Source organism: Hirundo rustica, chromosome 2 (assembly GCF_015227805.2).
Source record: "Hirundo rustica isolate bHirRus1 chromosome 2, bHirRus1.pri.v3, whole genome shotgun sequence".
NCBI lineage: Eukaryota > Metazoa > Chordata > Aves > Passeriformes > Hirundinidae > Hirundo > Hirundo rustica.
In genome coordinates this window covers 18,600,549-18,619,101 of record NC_053451.1, presented here as the reverse complement: position 1 = coordinate 18,619,101, position 18,553 = coordinate 18,600,549, and the positions used below count along the sequence as shown (strand labels likewise).

Sequence of the window (18,553 nt, the reverse complement as noted above, 5' to 3'; positions counted from 1 at the left end):
CCCTCTGTCATCATAAGCCACAAAACAGGGCTTGTGGAAGTGCTGTGCTAAGCTCTGCTCTCATTCACACCATTGTGGTTTCATTGACTGCCATTAACACTGACCAGAAGTGCACAAAAGCAACAGGATTTGCTCTGCTGTGGTTTTTCTTTCTCGTGCCTCTTCAGCGTTCTTGTCCTCCTCTTGTCCTTGTTGAAGCAAGCTAATGTTTTGCAGAGCTTTGTGGTTGGGTCTTTCTCTTTGAATCCCATCTTTTGTCATGTCATTACTAGCTCTAGCAGTGCAGCACCTTTCAGAAGTCCTGAAAACACCAAATGGGCAAAGCTGTTGGAAATGTCAGTTTGTAATCACCCTGAGGGAGGTGAAATGACAACAGCGGAGACTCTTCAGTAGAAAGGTAGCCACGTCTCTCACAGACTTGGCAAGTGGAAGTCAAAACAGAAACCTAAATCTTAGGGGCTAGATGCCTCTCTGTTTTCTACTCTCTCAACTGTTGTTACCTTTCGTAACTCGCTTTATTTGCAAATAGCCAGAAATGTGAAGAAAAGAATTGGAGGTTTGTTTGATGTGTTTCTTCAGTGTCTGAATTTAATTTATTAAACAGTTTCATAGAGCCTTGGGACATGGAATGCTTCTGGCAGCGTGGTTTTCATTTGAAGTCTTCTGCTTAGCTTTATTTACCTTGTGCATGCCCTGGTTAAGCACTCTGAGTCTGAGCTGCATTTTGTGCCAAGGCCACTTCATTGCACTCTGGCTGTGTGAAGCACGTGCTGGGGTTTCTGCTGGGGGTCTCAGCTGGGCCAGTAGTGGTGTAAATAAGAAGCAACACTTAGATTTTCATTGCTACCAATGACAAATACTGTAACAAAAACAGAACCTCACCTATGAGAGTAAATAACAGGCAGTGACATGCTTGGCGTTTGTATTTTAAAAGGCAAGCTCCAAAGGAGTTCTCCCAAGTCCATTTGGTATCATGACTCATGTTGATTTCCAGCACATAGTTCTGGCACAGTTTAATTTTATGATAACCCCGTGCCAAGGGATCAGTGTAAATTAACACTGCTGTAGTAATGAAAGAGATGTGCTAGGCTAATATAGTCATGTAACGTGGAGGAATCCCAGTGCAGCTCTGCAGATGAGTATATTTCCATACTGCTTAAGAGCTGTCTGTTGACTCAGACTAACATGATCTGTGCCTCTGTGCGTTTGCCTTCTTTTGCCACACATGCTGTACGCTCTGCTTCTGAGAGCTGCAGCAGCTCCCTTGCAAAATGAGTCACAGCACTTGCATGCTTCTAACTTACTCTAATGCTGTGGATTTTGCTTTGTATAGTCAAATACCATCACATCTTGTTTTTTCCTGCCTTTGCAATGTGACATAGGTTGTCCTCAGGATATTGTGTTACTGTTGCAGGGACACCTCTGAAAGCACATGTAAGCTGTGAGCACCTGCAGCGAGGAGTTACAGTGCTGCAGTGTCATGTGCTAAACCGTACAGCATCGCTTCCCATCCTTTCTGGTCGGGTAACAGCACCTCCTGTGCTCCCAAGTATTGACAGGTGGATTTTCTTCTCTTCTTTTGCAGAAGTCAGAGGGCCACACCTCTCCCACATGATGGACAGCCAAATGAAATGTCTCAGGCTCCAGTGCTTATTTCCTGCGCTGACCAGTGAAGCTCCACTTTATTGTAAAACATTGTGCTTTACCTAATATCTTAGCCTTGTCTTTACCAAGGGAAGCTAGTCAGTCCATATGATGGAACTAGAGACTGCAATAAAGTGCTTATTGCTCTGAGTGGCCCAGAATTCACTGGAAGCCAGACATTAGCAACTTGGGCCAGGTCCTCAAATTGGAACCCAGTATGTAGGAGGGTGATATTGTCTATTAATGAACTGAAATGGATTGGAATCATCCCAGAGCTTGCTTTCTATTGAAGGCTTTTAAACAGTAAACAGGTGGTTGGTGTGAAAAAGGCTGCCTTTACTGTTAGCTCACACAGCATCTCTTTTACCAACCAGAGAGTACGACAACTAGTTTCATATAATACCTAGTTATTCTAAATGAAAAAGAAAAAAGAAAAAAAAAAAACAACAAAAACACTGACGCACTGCACTAGTTACTATTAGATATTCTTAGTCATTTTTGTACATGAAGATTTAAGTTCTAAGATGGTTTATATTAATAGGTTATGCCTACGTTTATATTGTAGAATGAATTTAAAACCTGTTCCAGAGAACTCAAGGCAGCCTGGACAGATGTACCATTGTTAGCGGTGTTTGGGCAGCCACGTGGTCCAGATATTCTGCACTTTTATATTTGCCACCGGAGTGGTAGAGTTTACTGGGAGAAGTTCTGACAGGCTACGTTTGGGTTTGTTTCTTTTTAATTTAGCTTTGAATAACCAGGATGATGTGCATTAGAAAAAGGAGTGGTGTATGGAAAAGAAAATACTGCAGATAATTGACTTGTCTTTCATGCCTTGAAGGGTTCCTTTATTTTTGCATAGATATCTGAGTGACTTGGTGAAACTTTCCTGTAAACAAAAAGTACTGCAAATGCGTTTTTCAAAAGTGACCTTAGTATTATTTCACAGTTCTGAAAAACTTAAAACCATGACTTTTCAATATAGTGTGCACCAATACACATACCTTTTACATTTTACAGACGCTGGCATTGTTGTAGTTACTATGCACAGTCCAAATCAGCTTCAGAGTTTGCATAAAGGGCCGATTACAGTTTGTGTTGGTGAAGTGGAAAGCTGTATACAGTTAAACTACAACTGAAGAGTAGCGCATGACTGAATTCAGACTACCAAACAGATCCATCTGCCAGTTTCTGTCTCTGCTTGTGTTGAATTTTTGTGTTTTGCTCTCATAAATACATCCCAAAGCAGGCCAAGTGTATCACTTGGCCTGTTACCTTCACTATTCTGACTTACACTATTGTATAGCCAAGCATTGATTCCTACCAATAGATGCAAAACGATCACTAGTAATTGATCTAAAGCTACAAGTTTAACAGGGTACTTCTTCTATAGCACAAGATGTTTCCCTACTTTTTGCATTGTAGCACAACAATTTACCAAATTGGACTCCAGCAATAATTTTCTATTAGTCTTCGTCATACCGGCTGAACTTTTGATAGTATTAGACTGAGTTTGAAGTTCTTTGAATTAAGTCTTTAAATGATGCGAGTTTACATCATTCTATCAGGCATTCTTATTTATACTTGACTGAATTGATAATGTGTTTTGGGGTTATTTTGTAACTAATTTGATGTAATAGCCATATGGACAGTAACTATTAATGCTTGCTAGGTTTAGCCTTTCATTGTTGTAGTTAAGTGAAAGTTTCTGGTTCAGTGTCAGGCAACAATACACAGTGTACCCCAAGAGTTTTAAGAAGGATTAAAGTTCTGACAAAAAGCAGGTAGCTGGGGAAGTGTCACTGAAACAGCACCATCGAGGATGCATGTGTTGAAAGAAGGGAACAACAGAAGAACAACAAAATTTACAAACCAGTGAGTCAGTGAAAAGGCTTTTCTAAAAATTCAGGTGAATAAATGTCTAAGAGCCCCTGTAGAATGCCATTGCAGCCTATGGTGGTATTTTAAATAAGATTTTATTAAATTTTTATAAGTTATTTTAACAAGACAGGAAAAACTCAAAAGAGTTAAAACTTGTGGGTCACGGCAGGGTGGCTGTTGGAGTTTTGGACCACTTTATAATTAGCTGAAATCCAAATATGTTACAGTGCAGGCCGTTCACGTTGACAATGGTACTAACTTATTTCTCTAGAAACCTTTAGAGTAGATATATTTTTGTCAAAGCACCCTATCCTTCCTCGATTTAAATTTCAATATTGTTCCTGGAGATATTTCTGTATATTAATGGTACCTTTTTTAAAAGAAACAGAAAATTACTTTTTTCTATATGAATTAATATCTTACTTGATCTGCTTTTCCTTGACTTTCCCTTAGAGAGGGGGTAGGGTTGGGTCAGTTTACTGGATATGACTGTTTTCAGATACTTATAAACCTTTTTGTAGATATGCTTAATTTTTAAGCGATTAGGCACTGAGAGTAGCAGAAATCCTGCAAAGCTTTATAGTTCACTAGGCATTTGCCTTTGTTGGTTCTCTGAGTGATGTCTTGATTTAAGTAGCTAGAATTTTCCCTGAATCTACTAGAAGGGGTATCAGTATTTTCAGGTAACAAAGTCTGTTAGCACAACAAAAACTTCAGACCAATATCTTACTGTATTGGGGTTGGGTTTTTTCCTTGTTTGTTTTGTTTTAATTTTTATTAATTTCAGCTGCTTTCATTTTGGAAAATCTTACTGCTATTGTGTGTACTTCAGTATACCAGCAAACACTGTTACCTGTTAACACGTTGTCCACAAATGCCTCTAGAGAAGAAATTGTTGCACCTTATGTATATCTCAAGCAAACCAAAATATGATGCTTTTCTGCTTTGTTTATTCTGAATATGTTGTATCATACTTTACTGAACCCATTTTAACTTAGTTAAAGCTATCAATATTTATGCATTTCACATTATTTTCTGGATCTGAACCTGTGTATAAATCTTTCTTTGAAAAAAAGACAAGCATTTACTGTAGTTGTCCTCTGTGACTTTTCCATGGGAGGGGGAAATCTTGTCTCAAGTGTAAAATGCAGTACTGTCCCAGTTTTCCTTGGCTTTTATTTATTTAGTCATCTTAGATGTTTCATAGTTCTGAGGCATACAAAATTCATTGTCATAGCTGAAGCTACAGATCTAAGCAGCTGGGAGAAATTTACTGTAATGTCTTCTTAATTGTTGTAGTACTGTATACAAATATGGGAAATAACGTTCTGCAGAACATTTGAGATGCAGATTCTTATCCCCACTGTAGGCTGTTTTCCAGGTATTAGACCAAATCAATCAAAATTCAATATCTCACAGGTCTTTTCTGACTAAATGATTCTGAAAACATCTATGGAGATTACTTAAAGCTCTGCTTTTGGCAGTAACTACCCCTTGAATGTGCTGTGATTCAGAAAAGAATATATTTATTTAAGATGACTGAATGCTCTTTTATACTAATACAGTATCCCAAAGTCAGGAGCAAGAGACTTCTTGGTAGTTTGGGTTTCTGTTTTATAGCACTGGTGCATGACTTTTGAAATTAAAGTGATAAGCGTTGTTGGAAAGGGGCACAAAGAACAAGGGACTGGTAGAAGTGTGTGGATTTGTGGTGTTTAAATTCCAGCTTTGGTCTTCGTTATTTGGGTGAAAGCTGCCTTTGTAGCACAAGGCTGAAGAGCATTCTGCAGTTTGTATCAAGTAGAGTACTTTTAGTCACATCAGTACAAGGGAATGCCTTATAGTTTGGATGCTGTCTTTTGCAACAGATTATTAATTAAAGCAGTTTTAATTTCCGCTGCCTGTTTAGCTACTGTACAGATACTGAACCAACTGAAAGCAAGTTATCGACATGGGACAGCAAAGAGAGCATGTAAGGAAAGCTGTCCTTTATTCTCAGTACGGCAACATTTTGGCAACACAGGGGAAATAGAAAGGAATCTAGATGTGTATATATAGGTAGGTGTGTATGTGTGCATGTGTGTGTGCCTGGGTGTGTACATTCTGCAAAAAAAATGATGTAGGAAACCAGAAACATGATGGGGTCTGCAAGACACTATAATGTATGTTGACCCTTTTGAGTGCACTCCCTTTTTTTGAATGCTGAGCCTAATATGGCTACCTCTCCTAAAAGACTACTTTTGTTAACTTCCATTTGCTTTCAGGCTTGATCATGTCATCTTTTTGACCATTGGATACCATTTGTATATCGCTGTGTGTTTATTTTCCAAGGGCAACATTTATATAGCACAGACACCGTAAAGGCTGAATATACAGTTGTTAGCCAGACTGTATTGCTGGAGCATTTTTGTTTAACCTCTGCCACAGTCATGAGTTGCAGGACATGGGCCCCCTAGCTCTGCTTGGTTCAGTGAGATCAGTTTCTGAAACAGCAGAAGATGCAGTGCTCGTGGGGTGGTGGACTTCTGGCGTTTCCAGAGATGTTGAGTAAGGCACGTGCTGCTCTTGAAACTTCCTTCTGGAGTTTAGTTCACAGTCCTGATTTCACGAGGAAACATAACTGTGCAACTGGTGTGTTGTATACCCTACGTTATCCATTAGATGCTGTTTGTTTGCTGTGCTTGTTTGATAGGTTGAAGAGCTCCTCTGTCACGTTTTGCAATACTCATGGCATTCTCCTTACCTTGTACATATTTTTGAACTGTCAACTACAGCTGCCAGCATGCTGAGGCACTTTGGAACACTGAGTGCCATGAACAAGTACATGTTTAGGCTGTGAAAGGGTTACTTGCCTCCTCCCCTGAATTCCCCAAGAAAAAGGCACAGTGAGGTTTATGCTCTCACCCCAAGTACTACCGTAGTCATTTATATACTCAGTATTCTGTCTTGAATTGACAACTTTGAAGGAGCTTATGAGATGGATGTCTATTTTATGTCCCCCCGCTAATTCTTTGATGGCAGAAATCTAGGAGGACTTGACATGGGATCTCCACTCAGCAACACACCCAAGCTTAGGCTGGAAACCCTCCTTCCTTAAGGGGCAGCAGCGTTGTTGGCGCTGACAGTGTGGGAGCCCTGATCACGGACCACTATACTCTTGATTTAAGCTTGGGATTGCGTGATGTTCCTGGGGGAAGCACGTCATCATGACCTAGGGCCTTCATTGAGGTAGAATTTTAAAAATTACTGCAAATAGCTTAACATTTGTGGAGTTCTTCCAAAGAATTATATTGTAGGTTCTGGCTCTTGGCTGTTAGCATATACCAGGCAGGCCCACGCTGTATTCCACTGGGAAAACCACTCTTGTTCAGGAAGACTGGCTGGGCTCCCAAATGTAATGGTCAAGTCTGCTCTTTTCAGCTCCACAGGTGAAACCTTGTTTTCCCCTCAGTACTGCTATACTCCAGTCAGTGGTTGGGCGACAAAAGCAGGAGAGGCATGTACGTGCATGTGTCTGCATGTGTGCGTATGTACACATACACACCTCCGAGTGCAGTGACCTGCAGCGTGGACTCTGTACTAAAGTGTTCCCATGTTCGCTCATAAAACAGCTTGAAGTTTCTCACATTATAGTTTTCCAACTTCCTTGCTAGATTTTGGTATCTTTTCTTCACATTACACACCATAAGGTGTGAGTTTCAAAAATCACACCTGAAAAAAACACAGATCCTGCTGACCTGGATGCTACAAAAACCTCCTTTCTCAGCAGTGCTTGCTTTTAATAACCAGTATCTGTTGACAGTTTCAACACAACTAATTTGCTGTGATCTTTCTTCTTGGAGCCCAGTCCTTCAGCTTCTATTCTCACATGTATTTCCACTGAATTTTGACCTAGTATATGGTTTAACTCTCTCTAAAGTTTGTTGGAAACATGCCTTACAATAGTTCATCTCCATCAATGGTATAACAGAGCTACTGCCTTTTTAGTCGTGTATAGTTAAGTCAATAAGCACATTTATAGAATGTCATACTTTATTCAAAATCCTCTAATTTGATACTTTTAAGTGCACATGTTCAGTCATGTGTATAACATGCTTAAGTACATTAAACTGTGATAATGAAACTGAATAAAATATTTAATAAAATATTTGAAATATTTGATAAGGACCTTCAAATAGATTTCTTTATGTTCATTCTATTTTGGTTATCTAGTGTGTGCCTGTAAAGAGTTTCCCGTTTAAAATTAATGATTGCAAATAAATATTATTCAAATGGAGCTTCTTTGATACTTCACCTGCTTTACCATCAAATGATTGTTTACTTTAACATATGTCTGAGTTAGCAGTATTTGCAAAATCTGTTTTTGGCTATGGTATGAACTTGTTGGGTTATTTATGTTTAAACAAGCTCATTTTCACCTGAAAATGTAAGATGCCAAAATCCAGAGATGGAGCCTCAGAACTGTAAGCTGTAGTTTTCTGTCAGATCATCCACTCAGCTTCTACACAATGACTGTGAAGATGTCATTTACTTCACAAAGAACTTCTGCCCAATTGTTCTTCCTTACATATGTCAATTTGGGAGCTTCCATTTTATTTTTTATAAATTCTGAGCCTGGCTCAGCACTGTTGACATTGTTTAGAAGATCCACAGATCCATTCAGCTGCCCCAGAATTCTGTGGACTTACATTGTATGAGGCTGGAGATTGTGGGACAGAGAGAGCCAAGACTCTGAGCACTTAGGCTTTGGAAGAAGAGTTTGCCTTTTCTTCTGAGCTTTCTAGGTGTTTACTTCATATTTGTGGATTTTGTCGTCTTTGCACAATCAGGAAGCTTCTTGATAGTCAATAAAACTAAAAGAGAAGTTGTCCTACAGAAGAAGCCCTTGCTATGGTTTCAGTCTTTGGACATAAGAGAACTTATTCAGAAATGGTTTCTCTTTTAGAAATAAGTAGCAAGTGACATCAGTGCTTAAACTTCAAGGTAGTTTTAAGTTTAAACTTAAACACTGCTACTTTGCACTGCTTTGGAAACTTGTTTAAACCAGGAATCTGCTCTGCCCATATATTTTACCGTCTTGGGGCTTGAAAATTATTGACTGTTGAGGATCTTCTCTTTTTTTGTCCTTGGATGCCTAAAATCTCCTTGATTGCAATGTACTTTTTGATCACAGAAGAACCAAGAACAGACTTCATGAAGCCAGTAGACACTGGCTGTTCACATGGGAGCAGATCTCCTGTCTCTGAGTCAAAAGCAGCAGAAGGGAAACCTTTAGGTTTGTGGCTTTTTTTATCTATGTGCTATTTACTCAGGAAAGAAGAAACGTATGCAGTCTTGCACTGCCTTTGCTGGGTATGCGTCAGTATCTCTGCAGAGAAACACCAGGAATGGAAAACCTTCAGCCTTAAAGGCCGCATAAAGGTCATGGGGAAGGAAAGTCCTGATCCAGTAAGCAAAAAAAGTGGAAGAAATTTTAAGAAATGCATGTTGTCAGTATCGAATGCCCAGTCAGGGACCTTGAAGTCATGATTAACTTTTTTTTACTACTAAATTACCTTAAAACAGTCATCTTCATTCTTTGAAGTCCCATCTTTTCTCCTCTGTTCTCATTTGGTTCTTCCAACTGAGGACCTGTTGAATCCAGCTAATTCTCAGTGCATCTAGATCTGTTAGTTACCCAGCTCTCAGGTTGCTTTTTTGCCAGCTGCATGGCATTACACTGACTCTTAACTGTCAGGTAAGGTAAATTTCCACTAATACTTCTGAAAAACACACAGAGTGGAAAGGCATCATGCGACTCAGGCGCCACGCTTTGCTAGACAAGGCTGTGCTCCCCTCAAAACCATTTCATTGTTTGTTCTGGAGTTTTTTAATGTACAGCTAACCCTGCTTTCAGAGAGACCTTTTTTTTTCCTGCAGTGTGACAACATGGAGTAGACACACAGTATACCTGGGCATACAGTAGCCATGCTATACACGAGCTCGTGGGGCTGTCCGTTCTCCAGTAGGACACTAGCACTTTGTAACAAAATACGAGATGCGTTCCTATCTCTGCTGCAAAGTTCTGTTTTGTTTTCTGAAATAAAACCTGTAAGATTCAACGTCTGCCTTCTATCCAGTGTCGTATTATTTTTTTTTTGTGGACTGTTCTTGGCACAGCAACAGGAAGAAATTGAGCTCTAATACAGTTGTATTTAAAATATACTTGAAATTTCATCAAGGCTTTATTGGTTGTTTTCTGATTGGAGAATCATTAGATGTTCAGCAGAAGTGCATTGGCCCATAGTCTTGCTGCTGCAAGCCAGCTGAAACTCCAGTTGAAAATCCAGCCTATATGAAGTGCAAAATACAAAACACCCATTCCATATAGAGCAGCACTTTAGCTTATTTGTCAGCCTGTGAAACAAGAGGAGCTAATTGAAATAGACTCAAAAATAAGCCAGTTGAGTCAGAATGACTGGCTTAGCATTGCAGCACACTAAGAGAAGGCAGGTGTTGCTATCAAACAACATCTAATTTGAGAAAACAAGAAGGGTGGGAAAGAGAAAACCTGAGGTCCTGGGATGTGTCCTTCCAATCCAAAAGAAGTTTTTGGAATACATCTTTGGAGTACAAGTTCCATGGCCCACCAAAAGCTTCCCAGTTAGAGCAGACCATCAGACTTCAGTCAGACCAATCTGAGTACCAATTCCCTTCCCTCCAAGCGTGGGTTCCCTTAATACCTGGTCAGCACCACTGGGTTACTGAGACACTCTACTGTTTTTAGGAGTCAAGGAGAATTTGGAAATCAGATAGTCCCAATCTGTAAGTAGTTCAGGATACTTAGGTTTTGTTTCGGTGTCCAGTAATAGTGGCTTCTGTAATGGCTTTGGAGTTCTTGTGTTTTCAGTCTTGCAAAACCAATGTCATCGATTCAGGCAGCCTGCAGCACACCATTGCCATTGGTCAGTGATGTCATTTGAAGCAAATTCACTTCACATCTCTCTCTTGACAAATGGATGATTCCCTGTTACATTCTGAGATGATTCACTCGGTTTGGGAGTCCCAGCTGTGGTGTTTGTCCTGAAGCCGGGCTCTGGCAGGGGAGGTTCTTCTGCTGCAGGCCTCTCCACTACAGGATGGCAAAAGTTTGTCAATGTCTTGACAACTTTGTGTGGGATCTGTGCTTGTCTGCAGCTGCTTAGATAAAATTTTGTAATACATAGTGAAACAAACCTAGCTGGGAACTCGGTGATGAAGTTGGACCTTCATGAGCTTCCAGGTTTCAGTAGGTGGTACAGAGATTGACAGGTTGTGGCAACAAGGCTGTGTTTGCTCTTGTTTTGAAGAGCAGTGTTTTCTAACAGAAGTAAGGTGGCAGGGAAATCACCATCACAGCAGATGGACAATTCATTGTCTTCAAGAGGTTCCAATTTCAAGAGCAAGTTTTGCCAAGCTGTCTTAAAAAAAAAAAAAAAGGCAGAAATTGCAGTTCGGGTCTGTGGCTTGAAATGGATGCTGTGTTTTGCTTCATTGACTGTAGCAATAACTTTCCAGTTAGAAGTAACATGTGAGCTGCAGTTCTAAACTATCCCATTCACTCCCAGATGACAGATGTATTTGGCACGTGGTGTAAGTGTTGCTAATGAGTGCTTCCCTGCAAGTACATCATAAACATCAAGTGCTCATTATTATTTGAACTAGTAATGAAAAAAATTCTTATTGCTGTCTTAAGAAAACATACTGTGCTTGGCTGGCACAAGGCATGGTTTTACACTGGAAAGTAAAGGAGGGAAGGATTTGCTGTGGGACTGTTTGATCTTGGTACATAATTTTTTCCAAACATCTTTGCTAGTAACGGTAGTGCACCACATTTAGGACAGAGTTAATTGAGCTCTGGGATCTTTCAAAGTGAAGGTAACTGCTTACTTCTCTGGCAGAAATCCAGGCCAGCAAGGAAATCTCTTAGGGATGAAAGGTTGCCTTTTTTGAGATAACTAATTTATGAGGATTTTATTCATGATACGTTCCATGGGTGAGAATCTTGAAAACACCGTAATACACAAGAGTCAGTATAAAACCAGTAGCCTCATATTCATGCATTCTGCCAATCTACAACTATCTTAAAGAACCTAGACAAAAAAAAAAAAAAAAAAAAAAAAGATATTTCCTGTTCCACCTTGACACAGTGGTTCTTTAGTTAAAGGCCAAGGGTTGCCAGCAGGGATTTAAAAGCATCTTTAATGATGAGATAAAGCTGTACTCTTATAAGAAACTTTTGGGCTTTTAGACCACTCCGAAAATAGTCAGTGTGCTTTGCAAGATAAGCAATTTTTTAGTACTTTTCATAAATAAAACCACAAATACCGCTATTTCATATATATACAGCTATAGTCTTAAGATAAATAGAAAGTGGTAAATGGAATTTTTTAGATGCTCTGTGTTGCCTCAGACGTAGATGACTCCACAGGCCCTTAGCAGCACTGGCCTGTCACAACTGACAGTGCCTGTTGGAGGATGTGGTGATCTGTATTCAGCATTAAACCACCATCCCACAAATCTCAGCTGCTGGAAATCTCTTTCTGTCAAGATACAAGGGACATAAACAGCATAAAAGCTGTTTAAAAATAATTGCTTGGGCGTTTTGTCCCAGTGAAAATGCTTTATATTTGGTAGAGATAGATACCTTCCTTGGATGGTTTTCTTTATGTTGCAAGAAGCTGGGAAGATGAAGCTTCACTTGCAGATCTTTCACCTTGCTTTTCAGTCGTCTTGCCTTTCTCTCCTCTCTTTTTTTGAGAGGCTGAACACTTGGTAGATATCAGTAGCAAAACATCACAGATTTTCAGTAGGATGGACAGTATCCCACACCTTCCCAAGCTACTGCAAACTCTGAAAAACCCACAGTGGTTTTTTAATTAGTATTTTAACAACAGTTTTCCTGAGCTCTGTCTGTGTGCCAAACATAGCTTCTGCAAGAAGATAGGCACAGGGGGTGAGATCCTGCTGGGAAGTGGCTAGAGCAGCAAAGCTGGGCTCCCCAGACCTTTCTTGCACCCCAGCTCTGTAGCAGAGCCCACCAGCACCAGAGCCAAGTACCCAGCAAGTTTTGAAACCTGATAAATTATTTCCTCCTCCTAACAGTTTATGGTGAGAATAGATTCACAGTTTAAGGGAATTTGGCCTGGTTCATGTGCATGGCTTAAATTCACTTTTTTTTTTTTTAAGCCAAACCAAATGCCCTTCAATACTGTGTATTAGACCTGTAACGTTCACATGAACTCATGCTAAGCCTTAACTTGCAGAATAAAACTCAACACATTTCTAAATTCCTTTATTAAAGGATAAAAAGACAGTCCCCAGACAATTACATTCTTTCCTCCATAACTACTGAAGCAATCTTCAAATAAACATAATATTGGCTCTTCCAGTTACCTTGTTCGTACAGCCTCGCCCAAGGCTGCAGGCACACATGGGGGCAGCCTGTGGGATCAGACACTATTGTTTCCCCTCCAGAGATGGCCCCCTGGCCATTGGGAAGATGTGCAGCAGCCCCACTGCATCCAAAGGGTTGGGTATGGGATGCCAGCTGACAGGTGCTGCAGATGACTGCAGTTTTGAGTTGCACCTGCAGGATTCACATAGCCAAGGGCTCTTGCCCTGCATGTCTTGTCAGTTCGTTAAATGTTGCTTTTAATTTCTGTGCTTTCTTTCACCTGCTTGTGTTTCAAAGCTGTTCTAGGTCCTTTGCATGACAGAGATTGTGTTGGGAGAGCAGTTCCCTGCGGGCTTGAGTTGTTAGGTCAGAGGTTGGCGGTGGAAGCACCAGATACTTGCTGTTGTAAACTTCATCCATCTCCTTGAAATACCAGTGTGGCGGTGGTTGTCTCAAGGCTCTGTGCACATGGCGTATTTGCTGATGTAAAGACATTTTTTACCTCTTGTTATTGTTACTGAGCATTGCTTTCATCAAGAAACAGGAACTGGGGAAGGATGCCACTGACTTTCATAATTAAATCTGCCCCTAGATGGTCTTTTTTCACCCATGTGAAATTTATAAATAGGGGTGGGGGGACTAATTCAGGATGCAGACAAGCCTGTAAAGAAAGACCGGCACCCTCATAAATCAAATTCTGCATTTTCAGCTTGTGTTTCTAAGTTGCTAAAGTAATTGCTTGCAAAGTAATTGCGATCACTTACAGTAATTGCAGAAGTGGTGAACAGATGGATTCCCACTGCCATCCGTAGGTGAGCGTGGCAGAACAGTGTGGCTGCTGCTGTTTGCTCGCTCCCTTTCATTGCTGCTAGGTTGACCTGTTATGTTGCCACATTAAATGTGCACCATAAGCCAGCTGAGAGGAGCTGGGGGTGGGAGGTCAGCTTTGGGCAACATGTTGCTTGAAATGCAGCATCGCGCATCATTGTCACAGTAGTGTTGGTATTTCCTAAAGGTTTTTCATCTTGATGTTTGTGAGAGCCTCTTTTAAAATGGCCCAGGCTCTTAGCTTGACTTTTTTTCTTTTCTTCTTCTTCTTCTTTTTTTTTTTTTTTTTTTCAAGACAGAGTCATGTTTCATAATTCTTTTGGCTACTTGTAGCAGATTTTAAAAACCACGGGCAGGAACCAGTGAAGAATATTTAAAAGAGGGTTTTCTTGTTCGTTATCAACTTGTGAGCAGATCAGTCAGCATTTTTCAGGATGGAAAAAGGCTGAAGGAAAGCTTTCTATGACAGCTTTTGAATGTCAGGGTGGACATTTCTGTATGTTCGTCTTGGTTTGCTGCACCCCATTTTTATCTTTTTTCAGGGTGACTGTGTGAGGAAAGACATCAGTGGAATGTTGAAGTCCTTTTGTGCGTTCTTGGACAAACAGGCAGAAAACCAAGCAGCCAGACAGGATATTAAACACATCCTGGATTGTTGCAGAACGAGATCTTGGCGGTAATTACTTGGTGCAGAGTCACAGGGCCAGAAGGGACTTGGAGACATCAGCTAGACAATTTCCAAGGCAGGTTAAGCTATACTTAGCACAGACCTGATGGGCGGACATTTGGGTGTTGAATTTGTCCTTAAAAGCCTCTAATAGTGGAGAATCAACCATTTCCCATGCTGTTTATTCCAGTGTTTGACCGTCTTTTTGAGGGTCATTTATTCCCCCAGTGCCTAAGTACAAAATTTTAGGGCATAGGAGAAAAAGACAGTGTTCCCAAATGACATTAGCTAGAGAAGCATTTTAGCTGTTTTTATAAATTCATCCTGAGAAATAATGGTCAGATAAAATCAGAGACAAGATTTGCAAGGAGTGCCAGCCCAACTTTGCTCACTACAGGACTCCTCCATGCCTTTGAAAACCTCTTTCTTCGAATGGTGTGTCAGGTTGATGGTTAATAGCCATATCAGAGAGGTTCAAAGAGACCTTTCTCCTCATGCTGTGTTTTCTATCCAGTAGTTGCCTTCAATTTTATTTTTTTTTTTAACAGAGTTCAGACAGTGAAAAACCAGAAAGCCAAACCAAAAAATCCCGACCCAAACCAACCCAGCTTGCCAGCCTTTTTCCTTCGTACTCTTTTCAGGTCCTGCAAGGCCATCAGTAAAGCCATATTACGAGGAGGAAACCAAAGGAGAACATCATCCATTTTGTTAGGCAGTGCTTGTTCCAGCCACAGCAAGAGGCTAGAGAGTCAGCAGGGGCCACAATCTGCCCTTGGCCTCCAGCTGTCTTCTCTCCGCTGCCTCCTGCCTTGGAAACAGCCTTTTTCCTAACTGTCCTCTGGTGGGATGCTGCTGGCAAGGCATCACCTGTGCCTGCAGCAAGGTCCCTCCCTGGGTCTGATGCAGCCTCTCCCTGGAAGACATGGGAAAAGCTGCGTGCAATGGTGTTGGCAGTGCAGGGAGCAGGACATCCCCGGGTCTCTGCGTTGACACAGGGACCCATGGCTGTGTCTGCAATACTCTCTCCAGCTCCAAACTAGGACTAGTGGAATAATTTTGAAACGATTAGGAGACTAAAAGGGCAGGGCCAGTGTGTTATGAGAGCTGTGCACTCCCCTGTTGCCTGTGCACCAGTTTACCTGGGGCAATGCCACAGTTTATTGAGGAGTCTCTGAGTGACAGACCATGCTGAGAACCCTTTACTGGGAATAGGCATCCAGTGGGGAAGCAAAGGGGAGAGCACATCCCTCAAGCTGGGCAGCTGCCTTCATTTTCTGCCTGTTGTGCTTCATCAGGAGGCTCTCAGCCTGGACTCCTGGTCACTGTGCCTGGTGCCCTGGGTTACGGCAGGGCTTTGCCGCGCTCACCAGAAGTTGCGGGCTTGCAAGAAATGGCTCAGCAAATCGGTCACACTCTACTGGTCCAGGCGCCGGGCCGAGATCACCCCAGAGATCACCCCAGAGATCACCCCAGCCACGCTGGCGTGTGCTGGGAGCCTGCCCCAGACCAGGCAGCCCCGCTCTTCTGCAGGGCCCCACGAAGCTGGAGGTGGGAGAGGCAATGGCAAAGCCCCCTGGCCCGGGCGGCAGGCAGCACCAGTGCCTCCTGCAGTGCACGGCAGCCCCTCGTGGCCCCACGCTCCCAGGGCTGCCAAGGCTCTGAGCAGCAGCCCTGCACAGCCACGGCCCCGTGGCCCCGGCAGGGAGCAGCTGCAGGCAGTGGCAGAGGTGGCCCTGCTGCCGGAGGCGTTCGGTGCCCTTGGTTTGTCAGGGTGCCCCAGGCCCCGCTGAGCCGCTCCTTGTGGTGGCACAGAGCCGGGCACTGACACGCAGGGAGTCACAGCAAAGCAGCGCAGCGCCGCAGTGCTGTGCTGAAGGGCTGAAACTAGCGGTGCCACTGGCAGGACACAGAGCAGAGGCTGCCTGTGGATGCTTGCTCCAGGTGGCATCTGGCCCTGGTTATGGGCATGGATATGGCTAGGAGCTTGGATGGATCGGGCACCCAGGTCTGTTCAGCTTCAGTATCAGCCTTTGATGAAATCCCTGTACTGACCAAAGACTGACTTCGAAGGGCAGTATCTCCACAGACAACCCCCTGCCGAAGCTGGCATTCTACAAGCATTGAGAGAGGAAATATTTAACGGCTTAAAAATGGAAAGGGGGCAACAGAGCAGTTCAGAAAATGCAATTTCCTCAACAACTTTGCGATTGGAAGAACTGGCAGTATAAAAGGGGAAACGAAGCTTGTGGGAGGGATGAAATTAATTTCACCAAGCCAAATAATCATCCTGGTGTAGTGCTAGGAGTTTTTCCTCCTATTGTCACGCACAAACTGAAATATGGTGCATGCCTTCAGGCTGCACTTCAGTTGCAAGTTAACCAGTATGTTCAGTAGTCCTTGGTTTTCACCACCAATGTAGTCTTTAGTGATGCTTGGGGAAGGAAAAGCGTTTTCCTCCATGTTTCACAGTCTTTCTCCTGCTCTCATAGACTCTTAATCCTTCGTGCTGCCCCTGATTTTCTCAGTGCTGCCTTCCCCTGGGAACCCTACCTGGAATAAGCAAAACCAAGTTACAGTGGAGACAAAAGTGACAAAAAGTTGCACTTTACAGCAGATCAACCAGAGTATGACTTCCAAATTACACCCTGTTACTCAGCAGTCAAAAAAAAAAAAAAGAGCAGACAGTACAGATGAATATTCAGCTGATTTTACAGTGTAATTGCTTCTCACTTGAAACTGCCCTTTTTCTCTTTTCCCTTCCTCCCAGCATAGCAAGGTGCTTCCTGCATTTTCCCTGCACTTGAGTATCAGCATGTGCTTTGAGTCCTGTAGAGCTGGAGAGGAATTACTAACAGAACCGAAAAATAACTGATCCTCTTACCCTTGCATGCACAAAATTCTTAGCAAAATACAAAAAAGAAGGGCATTTCTCTTGTGCTGTGCTTGCACAATCTGTGTCAATGGCAAAGCAAAGTCTAAGGGCATAAATAAGGTGAAGTGATGCTCTGTGGTGATGCAGGGACTGAAGTGACCGAGTTTTAAGCAGTGTCCCTACACATTGGCTTTCCTGACATAGGCAGAAGAATTTACATCATGCACCATAAAGCTCAGCTTCCAGCTTTTGTGTGCACCTCTCTTCTTGTGGTAACTTCCCTGTGTGCTCCCAGTGGGTACCTGGATGAGACAAAGAAGGATGCCTGCTGCTTGGATAGCTGAGATTGCTTCTGAGTTCACTTGAAATACTAGTCAGGAACTTTTTATCTTTACTGTTTCCTAATCAAAGATGCAGAGGGTGCATCTTGCTGGGCTGAGTGCCCGTGGTAGGTATGCTCTTGGCTACAGATCATCCTTCCTTCCCTACCACTGCAAATACTTCCTGTTCCATCAAGGCATCCTCCTTTCAAATAGCTATTTTTAAGCTCCCCTATCAAAATGTCAGAATTATTAGGGCATACTGTTTATTTATTGCCACGCTGTTCTTGATACAGGTCTTGTGCTGTATCAAAGATGGCTTGTGTTGGGTGTGTGCCTTTGGGCAGATGTTGGAGCGTGCGCTGGGGGTTGTTTCTGCCTGTGGCGTGTGCCTGGCTGGGGAGTCCAGGGGAGCAGAGCGGTCACTGGTGCAAGTGGGACCATGCCGAGTGGCACGGGCCGGATCCTGGTTCGGCAGGTCATCGGGAAATGCGGCACGCTGCCCGGGATACCCTCAACGCTGCCGCGGTACCTGAGGCAGAGCAGCTGCGTATCGGGGTGTGCTCACTGGCTTGGGAAGGGGCTTCTAGAAACCCTGAGGCAGGGAGTGTGTTAAGTGCCCTCTGTGTCACGAACAAAAGCGATGTGGCACCTCCTGCGAGCAGCGAGGGTCGGGCTGAGAGCACAGTGGTACCGCTTACAAGAGGGGCCTCGTCCCTCTGTCCCTGTTTGGAGGAGGAAATCCATTGGAAGGGGTGCCGCCTGTCTGCCTGTGTGTGCTCCCACTTTGCCGTTGTGAGTGGACCCCGAGACACAGACGGGGAGCAGACTGGAAAAGGGTGGCACAAAAGGTGCCCTGGGCCTTGCTGGGCCTTTACAGTGCTCCCTGCAAATGCGTCTCCCTTCCTCCTTCCCTGCTGGCCGCT

The 18,553-nt window shown here is 42.8% G+C and overlaps 1 protein-coding gene across 20 annotated transcripts in view; it reads left to right on the top strand.

The window, feature by feature from the left end:
- BBX (BBX high mobility group box domain containing) overlaps nt 1-9,630 on the top strand; it is a 141,024-nt gene extending 131,394 nt beyond the window's left edge. For all 20 annotated transcript variants that reach the window (XM_040054298.2, XM_040054336.2, XM_040054320.2 and 17 more), the window contains one exon: nt 1,586-9,630. In XM_040054298.2, coding sequence (XP_039910232.1) covers nt 1,586-1,673 — 88 coding nt within the window. In that variant the 3' untranslated portion in view covers nt 1,674-9,630. The remainder of the gene's footprint in view (nt 1-1,585) is intronic.
- The last annotated feature ends 8,923 nt before the right edge of the window (nt 9,631-18,553 follow it).